The sequence below is a fragment of the Lotus japonicus genome, chromosome 2 (assembly GCF_012489685.1).
Source record: "Lotus japonicus ecotype B-129 chromosome 2, LjGifu_v1.2".
NCBI classification, from domain to species: Eukaryota; Viridiplantae; Streptophyta; class Magnoliopsida; order Fabales; family Fabaceae; genus Lotus; species Lotus japonicus.
Genome location: NC_080042.1, coordinates 62,566,758 through 62,579,206, shown reverse-complemented (window position 1 = coordinate 62,579,206; position 12,449 = coordinate 62,566,758). Strand labels below are relative to the sequence as shown.

Below are 12,449 nucleotides of genomic sequence, written 5' to 3'. Positions count from 1 at the left end.
GTTGGTGTTGGTGTTGGTGTAGATGTTGTTTAAAGCTAACGTTTTTTTCCACGCTATTAAAGAATATAAAATTTTATTTGCTTTGCATGCTTGTGAGTTGTGAAACTTCTAAGCCAACCTACATAATTTTTCAACCATGCCTCTATTTTTCCTGCGTATTTATTCCTTCCAATTACCCTGCAATAGATGAAATGAAAGATGACAAACACACAAAAATATAATCAGAATTTTTCTTTTTATAGAAATGCATGCATGTCGAAGAAAGAAAAAATTAAGACAACAAAGAACCCCACCCACCTCCCCCAAAGCACCTACAACTACAACCATGCAAAGTTGGTCCCTATAACATCCGCAATGAGCAGAGACTCTAAAGACCGGCCGTTAAAATATATATTCATCTCTTAGGATGTGCCCCAACCTCACCTCCCACTTCCTACAGAGCAGATCGCTAATGTTTTGTATTAACACGGCATAAACGTGAAAGCTCGAAGGAGGCTCAAAACTAATAAAATGACATGAAGCAAATTAGAATAACAGACTACATGCATGTATCAATAATCTCAAACTACCACCAATCCATGAAAAATGGCAAGCAACTCTATATAAAGAATAACGACTAGATTATGGTGACTAAATTAGGGATTAAGTTTTTTCTGATGAAAAAAAACCTCAGATGCCACATCTTTAAAAACGGTATACGTGGCATGGCATATCAAGACTAGCTCGACATTAGACAATGATACTAGAGTTCAAATCCACTATTTCAAGTGTTTCTCAAAATGATTGGACGAAAAATAAACTTTTTTCTCATAAGGAAAGTTGCTCATCCCAACACACTCTATTGGAGGGGTGATAAGTCTTAACTATGACTAAATTCCGAATCTGACAGCATTCAAAGGATGACCGGATACCGGAGGTTTATACTAAATAAAAAACTTATTTAATCATTAAATAATAATCAAATATGTCCCATATAAAGGGTACATAGAGTTCTGGATTTCCAAAAGTACCCCCACACCTTTTCCAAATTCCCAGCGCCATCACCTAACCATGCCGCCAGCATCATTCTCTTTCACGTCTTAATTTTGGAAAAGCGAACCCTAACCGTCGGATCGCTCTCCGGTCGCCGCCGCGCCTGTATTCCGGTGGCCGTTCTCATCCCCTCCGTCGTCTTCTCAGGTAGTGGTCACTGTCGCTCAACTAGTATATATTGGTCGCTTTGCATATCACTGTGATATTTTCTGCTTCACATTGCTAACACTAACATGCCCCTGAAAAATCATGTTCTGTAGTCCTTTTAACTGCAACTAGCTTTTTCAATTCAATTAGTTTTTATATCATAATTTGATGTTTCTTTTATTTTTGCAATTGGGTAGCTTGATTGACAACTAGTCCAGCTTAGGAAGCTAAACACCAAAGAATAGAGAAGTGTCCATGAGATGAGAGGAGTTATTTGTGTCAAAGAAATATGATCAATGTTGAGCATATCTTTTGTGCAAAAGTTGATGACAATTGATGTGTTTGGTTAAACAACTTAATTAAGTGCTTATGAGTTATGACAGTAAATACTTATGGCAATAAGCATTTATCGCATAAGAGCTTATTCATAAGCTAATCTGAACAGCTTATAAAAATAAGCTCAAAATAGCTTAGAAGCAAGCTATAAGCTATTTACATAAGCTCTTCCAAACACCTGCATTGTGCTTGTGTTTCGTGGTGCTTCTTCAATTTTGATTTGTTGATATTTTTTAATTGAACTTTTATATGTGTCTCTGTGTTTGTTGAGGCAAACTTAATGTATTGATGTTTTGTAATTTTAAATTTACTTTTTAACTATATGGGTTTTAATTTTTAATTTTTGAATACTAGTTCAGGATCCTTGTGGGTACCTAGGAGGAGTCCAGGAATGAGGATTTGGGGGGTAAATATAGACTCAGTACATCCCTCCTCTTCAGGATAAATATACTTGTGACCGGAATGAGGACTGAGGATAATTATACATGTGGTAGGAATCAGGGTGGGGAGAGGGACAGAGGAGGAATGTGGGGTGTTTGAGCGCCATGCCTAACTTCAATACTCTCAATTTGCCTAAGTTCCCCCCCCCCCCCCCCCCTCATTTTGCTTATCAATTTGTGCTAAATGCATTGTGTTTGTTTGTGTAGCCTAAGGAGAATGGGGAAGACTTCTTACAAGAGGCTGAAGGGAAGCCAAAGCTTTAGGCAGCGGTTGCTTCTTGCCACTCTCTCCTCCACTCCTATTCTTATTGAGGACATACGTGCCGACGAGACTTGGCCTGGTCTACGCAGCCATGAGATTTTGCTGCTCCGATTGTTTGATACCATCTGCGATGATTGCCTTGTGGAAATCAACGAAACAGGTAATTCTTAATTTATTAGTCAAGTTTGGTTCTATATAAATAGTAAGGGATTCATTCTCATTGGGTTTGGGCAGGTACCAAATTGAAGTACAAGCCGGGAACTATTATGGGTGGAAGACAACATCGTGCATACGACTGTGGTGTGTCTCGATCCATTGGTTATTTCTTGGAGCCACTCATTTTGCTAGGCTTGTTTGCCAAGGAACCCATTACCATTAGACTCAAAGGTATACTTATCATTTTCTGTTACCCCTTTCTATTTATCAAGTTCACTCAATTTCTTGTTTGTCCTGAATGAGGCCACTTATTTTGGCACTGCTTAGTGGCTACTTACTTTTTGAACTACCTTTTTGGGATTATCAGAGAGCATTGAGTGTTTCCTCCATGCTTGTTTACTATGAAGTTCGATATAAAGGTTTCACTGGATGAAGGAGACCAATGTTATATGTAGTATACATTTTTTTCAGCTCTATGGTGTGCATGGTAGGAGTGCAATGCAGCACTTCTATGTTTCTTTTTTGTGGCCTAGAGTAACACTTGTACACTTATGGTGTCTTCTTTGCTTCCAAATTGGACTTGAGATCAAATTATGTTTGGCTTTTCCTCCATGGTGTTTAACACTTCCGCTCATGGATACTTCTAAAGTGTTGCTATCATGAATTTGCACTTTGTTTCTTTTCTTTATATAATTATTATTATTTTAAAATTAGTCTTGTATGTTGTGGACTGTGGAGTCTCCTCCCTAGTCTTGAAATTTCTTCATCTACTGAAAAGAATAAAGATAAAGGAAGAATGTAAAAGCTTCAAAACTAAAATAAAAGGACTTTTTAGAAGATATATTTGAAGATGCAAATTAAATCTGGTCAATATATTGTTGTCAGGAATCACAAATGATTCGAGGGATCCATCAGTTGACACCTTCAAGTATGTTGTGTTGCCTATATTAAGGCGCTTTGAAGTTGCCTCTGAAGGATTGGATCTTAAAATAGAGAGTCGTGGATTACCTCCAAGTGGTGGCGGCGAAGTTATTTTGTCACTTCCTGTTGTTCAGAGTCTAACAGTATGATTCTGAATCTTTTATCTGTATTTCAATTTATTTTGTTATCTTATATGTTCTTCCTGGCAGGCTGTTAATTGGACTGATGAGGGATTTGTCAAGAGGATTAGAGGAATTACATTTTCAGCCAGAGTGTCTGCTCAGTTTGAAAACAGCATGATTAAAGCTGCCCGTGGAATCATAAATCCACTAGTGTCGGATGTGCACATTTTTTCTGATCATAGATCAGGTCCTCAGGCTGGAAAGTATGATTCCTTTCATTGTAGATATTGTGGAATATTTAATTTGAATTTTGGAATATATAAATAAAGGAAACCATATTTCATAAAAACACAATTCCTTTTTTTTTTTTCTTTTTAATTGGTCGTTTGCTGGCACAGCTCTCCTGGCTATGGAATTTCACTGGTTGCGGAGACTACTTCTGGTTGCTTCATCTCTGCAGAAACTGCTGTTTCTCATGCTAGGGCTGAAGATGTTTCTAGCCTTGCTGATGATGAGAAAATGGATCTTATGCCCCCAGAGGTTATTGGTGAGGGGATTGCTAATGATTTACTAGGGGAGATAACTCAAGGTGGAGTGGTAGATTCAACATATCAGGTTAGCATGTCACCAATTTCAACCCATTTTTATACTTTTCTACCAAATGATAAATACTGTTATTAAAAAGATAGAAATATGGAGGCAAAATCCTTATAGATGATCACAATTAGCAGATACTGGTACTAAACTGTAGATTATAGATTATACAGGTGTAGACTCCATACAAATTACAATAGAACAAAAATTTGTTGTCTGTTAGATATGAAAATGGCCCTGAGTTCTCTCCTTCACACAATATTTTGTACTTTTATTATCTCCTCCCTCACCTCCCTTTCTCCGCTTGCACCATCCCACTTTCTGCATACCTCTAAAATCTTTTCCTCCTCTATTGGACTGCTATCTGTCAAGTTTGGTACTGGAAACTCCAATTCATTCTCATCAATAATCCCTCTTTTGACATGTCACTCTTGGACAAATTTCCAGTTACCCTCCTGTGACATTTCTACCACCTGCATTTTGGGCTATTCTTTTCATTATGAAATTGTCCATTTCTAGACTAATCACCTAATTTTCTGTTATTGTTTCATTTGAGTTTTGTACTAAAGTGTGAAGTGTGAACTACGTAACTTATGTCGGGGGAGGCGTAAATAGTAATCTTTTGGTACTGAAATAAGTTGCTGATTAATTTTTTTTTTCACACGTGTGTTTGAATGAAGATGTGCATATGATGAAATTTGCTTCCTTATCTTTGAATTTCTTTTGTTTATAGGGTTTGTTATTTCTTCTTTGCGCTCTATGTCCTCAAGATATTTCCAAGGTTCGTGTTGGAAAACTTTCCCAGCACGGGGTTGAAACCCTCAGAAACATTAAGGATTTTCTTGATGTGAAGTTTATTCTCAAACCAGATCCAAAGACACCATCAGTTTTTCTCCAGTGTATTGGTTATGGCATGAAGAACCTTTCTCGAAAGATCTCGTGAGCATGTTCCATGGTGTTATACAATCCAATGAGTCTAGTGAATTGAAATTTTCAAATAACTGCTAGATTCGGCACCTGGAAATGAATGCAACTGAAGCTTCATGATATAGCATCATCGTTCCAATGGTTATGATTTATCCCCTCCCAAAAATAGAATTAACCGGTGAAGCTCACTTTCAAGTGTAACCCAATTTTGTTAGCTATATATCTTGGAGCGTTTCCCACAAATGATATTAAGTTTACCTACATATAATTTATGAAAATATTTTATATACATAGATGGTCCAATCAGATTTTGAAGTTTTTATGTAATTTTATTAGCTAATGTGCTAAATCTTTAAAATCTTATTGGTTGATAGTGTAAATTTTCTTGCACTGTTCTTGCATGTATATTATTCTCACTTTCAAGTTGTAACCAGTGTTCTAAAAATTTGGCCGGAGCGGTGTCCCGTTCGTTTTGCTGAAAAAAATGGCAGATTCAAAAACTGGCTAAACCAATCAAGATCTGTTCAAATGTTTAACTGGTCCAAAACCGCCCAGTGATGAAAATTGGATTTAACCGGTCAGTTTTTATTTTTTGCTTTTGTTAAAAAAAAAAACTAATTTATTCATGTGCATAAAATATTTTTACCAAATTCATATGTATATGTTTAATTTCATTGTAATGTAAATGATAAATATTTACACTAAATAGTTAATACAAAACTTAGAGGATATAAAAATGCAAGAGATTTAAACAAAATTGAGGATTGCTTGTATGCTTGGGCTAGTCAAACTTTAGTTTCGATTACCTAGGATTAGAGATTGAGGCCCAAATCTGTTCAATGCACTCATTAAATGGCATAAAGCTTTCGACCAAAACAAAGGCCCAAGGCTGGATAAACAAGGATGGGTAAGGCACTCTCCCGGTTCATCGGGTGTTAAATTTCCCACCCTACCCAACCAAATTCCCACCCGACCCAATAAATTAAAACCTCAAAATACCCTCTTCATTTCAAATCCACACCTCTTCCCCTTTACCTTTCACACTTTTTCCGGGATTTAGAACCCGGAAGACATAAAATAGATTTTGGGAATTAAATCCCAAAACATGTCATAAGTTAGATTATGTAGTATTCTGGGTTTTAGAATTCGGAAGGCAAATTATGTTCCGGGATATCCTGGAACGTTTTGTATGTTAGATAATGCATTTTTCCGGGTTTTAAAATCCCGGAAACCATGTTTATTGTGTTCCGGGTTTTAAATTCCCGGGATTTAAAACTTGGAAGTTATAATGGATGGTTTCCGGGATTTAAATTCCCAAAATGCAGCTTAATAGGAGTTCCGGGATTACAAATCCCGGAATGTACAAATTTTAGGAGTATTTTAGACAATCTCCGTTTTAAAGTGGGGTGTTAAATTGGTTGCTTGGGGTGCCATATTTAACATCCTTCATCACCCCTCTCCGTATCAGAAGTTTCTTTTACTGGTATTGTGGTTAACAAGCATATTCCTTTATTTTTTGACAAAAAAAACATATTCCTTTATTTTGTTTAGTTTTCTTTCTTGTCGTTAACAAGCATATTTCATTTATTTGCAATGGATCTTAAAAAAAACATTGTGTTTACTTTAGTGAGGTCCAAAATAGTAAAATACTTTATCAATTCCTCTCATGCAGCTCCAGGGTTTTTAATTCTCTGCTCTGGAAAAAATAACAATTCCAGTCTCCAACCTCATCTCCACCCCTAGACAGAAAAAGAATGTTTTTTACCAACGTTAATTAATAACCCCAATAATTTACACCTTAAAGTTGACAAAAATTTGTAACCGTAACACAACCAATAAGTGTTCTCTGTTCTCACTACACCAGAAAAGGGCTTTTACAGATTACAGCGGTTCACGTAGCAGCCGTTGTAAAAACAAAAACACGGAGCAGATTATAGGCTTTTATAGCCGCTGTAAAAGCTTTGCCTATTAACAGCGGTTCACTTTGCAGCCGCTGTAAACACAAAAACACGGAGCGGAAATATGCTTTTATAGCGGTTAAATATTGAACCGCTGTAAATATATTTTAGCAAATAAAAAATAGAAAAAAACACTCATGAACCTTTTGTAAACCCTTTTCAATTTCACCGCTCTCAATTTTGGGAAAAATTGAACATCCCGCTCCACGTTAACTCTCTCCCGCTCCATGTTCATTTTGCTGGGCAAAATTGAAACCGTTCACGCTCATCATCTCTGTGCTCATCTTGGGCCTCTTCTCTGTTATTGCAACGACCTCCGTTAAGCCTCTATGTCGCGAACGAGCCCCTCCGCCGCGTTGTGCCATTCTCTGACTTTGTGGTGTCGTCCTCCATGGTGCTGCCGTTCATTGTGACGATGTTATGTGTTGCATCGTCGAGCTAGGGTTTCAAGGGACTAAGGTTGAAGATGGAGAGGGAAAGTCTTCCTTGACCACCACAGGTCACAACTTTGACTTCCCACCACCATGACAGGACGCCGTAGCTCATACTGTCGTCAGCAGCCAGCCCGCCATCATCCCATTGGTATGATTTTGGCTTCTCTATGAAGGGTTTACATTCTTTTAATTTATCCTCTTTTCTTAAAAGATTGATTTGGATGTCTAATCCATAGGACAGAGTCATAATCAGACCCTATTGAGAGCTAATTGCTACAATAGAGTTAAACTCCCCTGACATAGATTTGCAATCGTTTGTGTGAATTCCTGTAATTTGAGCATTTGCTTATTTCTTTTTTAGATATTTTAATGGCATAAAATAAACCGAAGGTGATGTTGACACTTTCTTTTTTGTTTTGCACTTATTTGTGTGGCATCGATCAGTTAGAGGATCAATTAGAGATTTCTAGTCTTGGAGAAGAACATAAGGTACTTTATTCAGATTTCATGATAAGATCTCCAAATTAGGAAGTGTTTTTCAATTTTTCTTACCATTCAAAATAACTTAATGACTCTTCTCTTCCAAACTTGTGCAATATAAAGGAGGTGAAAATGTGATTTCAAGCAATAAACTATGGTGTCTACATGAAACTAAAAACAAAGCTAACTTTGTGCCCTAGGTGAGCTTTGTCTTCAATTTTTTAATTAGTTAGTTTATGTTTATGTTTCTGGCCCAGGCTATTTGTAGGTATCTCAATTAGTCTCATTTTCCAGTTTTGAAATGTTCAATATAACTTTTCATGTTACTGAATATTGGTTGCAACCTTAAAAACATGATCAATTTCCCCTTAAGTTACCACCTTTTCTGGAAAATAGAGCAGTGTTTCTACAAGCCTGAGGCCCTGAATATGTAGCTGCTGAAGAATCTACCAGCTTGAAGAAAAGGAAAGTGAGAAATCTGAAGCTTCAAACCACATTCTCATTCAAATATCTAATTCTAGAGGATTATGCTTAAAAAGAGGAAAGTTATGGATTTGGTTGATAGAAGGAAGCAAAACGAATGACAGATAAAGATAACTCTGTTTCTTTTTCTTTTACATATTTCCTAGTGAGTTTATTTATTAAATTTAATTTCTATCTATGTAGTGGAACTATTTTTCTTGTTACTTTAAGAATGTTTCTATATTACTAACATTTGACAATTATATAAAGATAACTTTTTTTATGTCGATATGACAGAAAAAGGGCATTGCAGGAGCAAAACAACAAGCTAGCAAATGTATAAGTCACATTCTACATTAACATTTAAATCTAAGTCTTCTAACCAATAAATGAGTCAAAATTTATATTTTATTGCATTTAGACTAGATGAAGGAGAAAGAGAAGAAACTAACATAACATCCACCTACCCAGCTGCCCAGAAACCACTTGCAAATGTTCATCCACTCCAACTTATATTCTTCAAAGCTAATGACACCAAAAAGAAACTTTCTTTCTCTAACTCACAGGTACTTATCTTGTTTCTCTCTTCTAAGTAAGTATTGAATGCTACCTATCCTAATTTGTCATAATTTGTAGTGTTTTTGTAGTAAAAAGACATTGGTTGAATGATAGTAGTGTTTTCTATCAATTTTTTTTACTTTTGCCTTTATTTGTGTATCTTAAACTCTAGTCATTTTAATATGTAAGTACTGGATCTTTGTGAAATAGTAGGAGACCATGGAGGTTGTTTCAAATAGTGAATAAGATTGATCAACTTATTCCTTTAGTCAATTGTTTGGGGGTAAGACACATTTTGAGGGAGGGGAATGAGGTTGTTGATTTCTTAGCAAAATGTGGGAGAGATGGGAGACTTGAGTTGTGGGATTTGTCTGCATAATGGGGAGGGGGTTGTGATTGGTTCTGGGTGTTTGTGGTTGGGCTCTCTTCAGTTGTGCATTGAGTCTGTGTGTTGGTTTATATAATGGTCAATGTTCTGGTGTATGGCTGGTTATATGTGATATTTCTTTTTTCGAGGTGTATCTATATGTGGTGGGATGGCTGGTTGGAGTACTTCTATATTCAGTGTAGTATCAATGGATTTTGCTGTGAGGGGTGAAAAAGTGATTTCATTTCGTATCCTGGGTGTACTCATGTGCTGATAGAAACCTCTTTTCAAATTGTTATTGTACTTTTGATCTGTTTATAAACTTGTCTATTTATTTACATAAAGGTTTCCATAGATATATGAGTTTACATCATCCATTTAGTCGTCTTTATTCTTTAACTTTTGTAGTGCCCTCGTCAGACTAATAATGTTGATTGCGGATATTATGTGATGAAGTTCATGAAAGATATAATCACTCACCGACAACTTATGATCTCAACGAAGGTAAGAAACATTGATATGCATTTGCATTGGATTTTAAAAGCTCTAACTGTAACTTAACTCTATTTTTATGCTGTTTTGTAGTATTTTGAAGATTGTCAGTTCAATTCCTATGATGGAGAGCAATTGCATGAAGTTAAAGATGAGTGGGCCGCTTATGTATTTAACAATTTTTTTTGGTAGTTAATCTATTAGATAACTATTAGATAGTGGTAGATGAAGTTTAAGGACGTGGTTGATTATGCACTTTAGAAATTGTTTCAGATTTATGAAGCTTTTGTATATATATATTGGTAGATATGCTGAAGTTTAGAGAAATTGAAGCTTTAAGGACGTGGTATGAAGCTTTTGTAGAAATTGTTTCAATTTTATGGCTGAATGTTGATATAGTTTTAGAAATTGTTGATTTTATGGCTGAATATTGTATATATCTGCTGTAAAGAAAATGTTGATCGCTGACCAGGTGGTATTCAGGGGCTAAAAAAAAAACTATTACAGCGGTTCCAACCGCGGTAATAGTGTCTCAATTACAGCGGTCAAAGTTAAGAAACTGCTGTTAAAAGGGTACAAGTACAACAGTTAAATAAAGTAACCGGTTATTGTAAAATAACCACTGTAACAAAGGAATCTTTTATAGCGATTCGAACCAAGGCCTTTTAAAGCGGTGAGATCTACAGCGGTTCGGAACCGCTGTAAAAGGCCTTTTTTAACCGCTGTAAAAAACATTTTCTGGTGTAGTGTCTGTATAAGTATTTTATACATTAAGTAAAATTAATCATGTTTAATTAAACGAGATAGTATAAAAATAATTAAGAGGTGAAATGTGAATATAACATTAGCATACTATTTCTATTAGAGAAAAATAAAATGGAGGGCAACAACCACATTTTGTATAAAGGGTGCCACCAATGTGTGTTTGACCCACTAGATCGACCCAATTAATATGCCAAATGGAGCGAGGCAAGTCAGGTATCCCAACTTGCAAACTCTCATAGAATAATTATTCTTTCACACCTCAAAAATGAGATGGAAAGAGGTGGAGGAGGAGAGAGATAAGAAGAAAAGATAAAATATAAGATGTGATAGATGATAAAAGGAAGAAATATAAATAAGAATATGAGAAAATGAAGTGGAGAAAAAATGAGGTGTGATTATATCATTATTGACTACCCACTAAACTGGCAGGTCCGCACGCGGTGGGTTAACCTGCCGATTTTTATACCACAAATCGAATGGAGAAAATAAAGAAGGGTCAGAGTTCTTTTGCATGTGATCATTAATGGAACGTATTTAGTAAAAAAATAAAAGGGCTAGGGTTTCTTTTCTATGGCCATTTTTATTGAAATGATTTTTTTGTTACATTATTGAAATGACTTTGTCAACGTTAGCTCTTAGAGATAATTTTAAAAATGCAAAACTAAAATGTATCTAGTAGAAAAGAACGTAGTTATTATATTAAATAGTAAAATACAGACAAGTGTTTTTTGTTTGGTTCTTATGGTGAAGAATATATGGATGATCTAGAGACAAGTGTTTTAAATCCAAATTTTCCAATTTTATATTTTTAAAATAAGCTTTAAAGACGATGTTAGTAAAAATGCCAATACAGACAAGTTAAATTTTTGCTCTGTCAAGTCATCGGGGCCGGGGATTTTTGTACTGGAAGTGCTAGCTAGGTCTTCTTTTTAATATATTTCACACGAGATTAAAGACATCATCCATCTAATCCTACTAGGATCAAGCATGCATGTTTCCGTGCGGAGAAGCAATTCTACAATTCATTTAAATAAAATAAGCATTTTATGAATGCTATTTGTAGTGGATTCTTTAAAAATATAATTAACTATAAAAAAAGTTACTAAATAAAAATGTAAACCAAAACCATTGATATAGATGACATGTCATGTGTATATAGTTGCGCTATTAATAGGTAGAGGAAGAACTTTTTCCACTTTATCTACTACCCCAGATAGTCTCCCCTATTTTGTTTGCATTAAATTTTCTTGTCCTTATACATACAGTGATCGCTCCATGTGATAAGTTCAACTTGGAAATTTAATTTTATGCCCATCTTTTGTATAAAGATTAAAGAAACAATATTATGGGCATGTATTCGGTTAGGACGTTGGAAAATCTACTCAAGGAAAAAGGTAAGGGTATTTTTTCCTCCAACAAATATAATTCTATTGTCTCACTCACTGCTGGATGTTACTAGTATGCTGTTTCTTTACGTTCTCTGTCATGAAATTTCCTTATTGATAAATGTTGATAAGGTCTGCAATTTTGGATGGGTTGGGAAATCTATTACTTTTCACCAACCATGTGCTGCTCCTCCATTCCAATCTTGACACGTCCACTACACGCATACTCTTGCACCTATCGTGACTCATCCATAATGACATGGGCTCACTCATGAGTGATGAGTCACTTCCTATTAGAGGCACATGGGAAAGGTGAATCCGACCAAACTGACTCGAACAAAATATGAAACCTCGAGTTGGTTCGTGCTCTTAGATAAGCTTGATTTTGTTTCATGATGATCCGAGGTATTAAGTTTGGATCCTGATCAGTTCAATATTGTTTCCAAAATTGAGTATAGAACTTGATCTAACCCTACCTTAGGTGAAAATATTTTTTTTACTAAAGATAAGAGGGTTGTTAGTGCAGTGGTGCTGCACTTTCAAATAAGACAAGAAAAATAATGAGACTCTCTTGCCTTTGCTACACCATGTTTCGTCATCCACTTCTCTTT

The 12,449-nt window shown here is 35.6% G+C and overlaps 2 protein-coding genes across 3 annotated transcripts; both read left to right on the top strand.

Moving 5' to 3' along the window:
* Positions 1-886: 886 nt before the first annotated feature.
* Positions 887-5,360, top strand: LOC130738748 (probable RNA 3'-terminal phosphate cyclase-like protein). Of its 2 annotated transcripts, XM_057590885.1 has the most exons (8): positions 887-1,179; positions 1,875-2,005; positions 2,163-2,377; positions 2,452-2,604; positions 3,259-3,437; positions 3,504-3,679; positions 3,815-4,031; positions 4,744-5,360. In XM_057590885.1, exons 2-8 carry the CDS (start codon positions 2,001-2,003, stop codon positions 4,951-4,953), a joined length of 1,155 nt encoding a protein of 384 aa, XP_057446868.1. In that variant the 5' UTR covers positions 887-1,179; positions 1,875-2,000; the 3' UTR covers positions 4,954-5,360. The 2 variants fall into 2 exon arrangements, with proteins under 2 accessions (XP_057446868.1, XP_057446869.1); XM_057590886.1 differs by lacking the exon at positions 1,875-2,005 and having other exon boundaries at positions 893-1,179.
* Positions 5,361-7,925: 2,565 nt separating this feature from the next.
* Positions 7,926-12,065, top strand: LOC130738749 (uncharacterized). The gene is made up of 3 exons (XM_057590887.1): positions 7,926-8,837; positions 9,605-9,700; positions 9,782-12,065. Exons 1-3 carry the CDS (start codon positions 8,661-8,663, stop codon positions 9,878-9,880), a joined length of 372 nt encoding a protein of 123 aa, XP_057446870.1. The 5' UTR covers positions 7,926-8,660; the 3' UTR covers positions 9,881-12,065.
* The last annotated feature ends 384 nt before the right edge of the window (positions 12,066-12,449 follow it).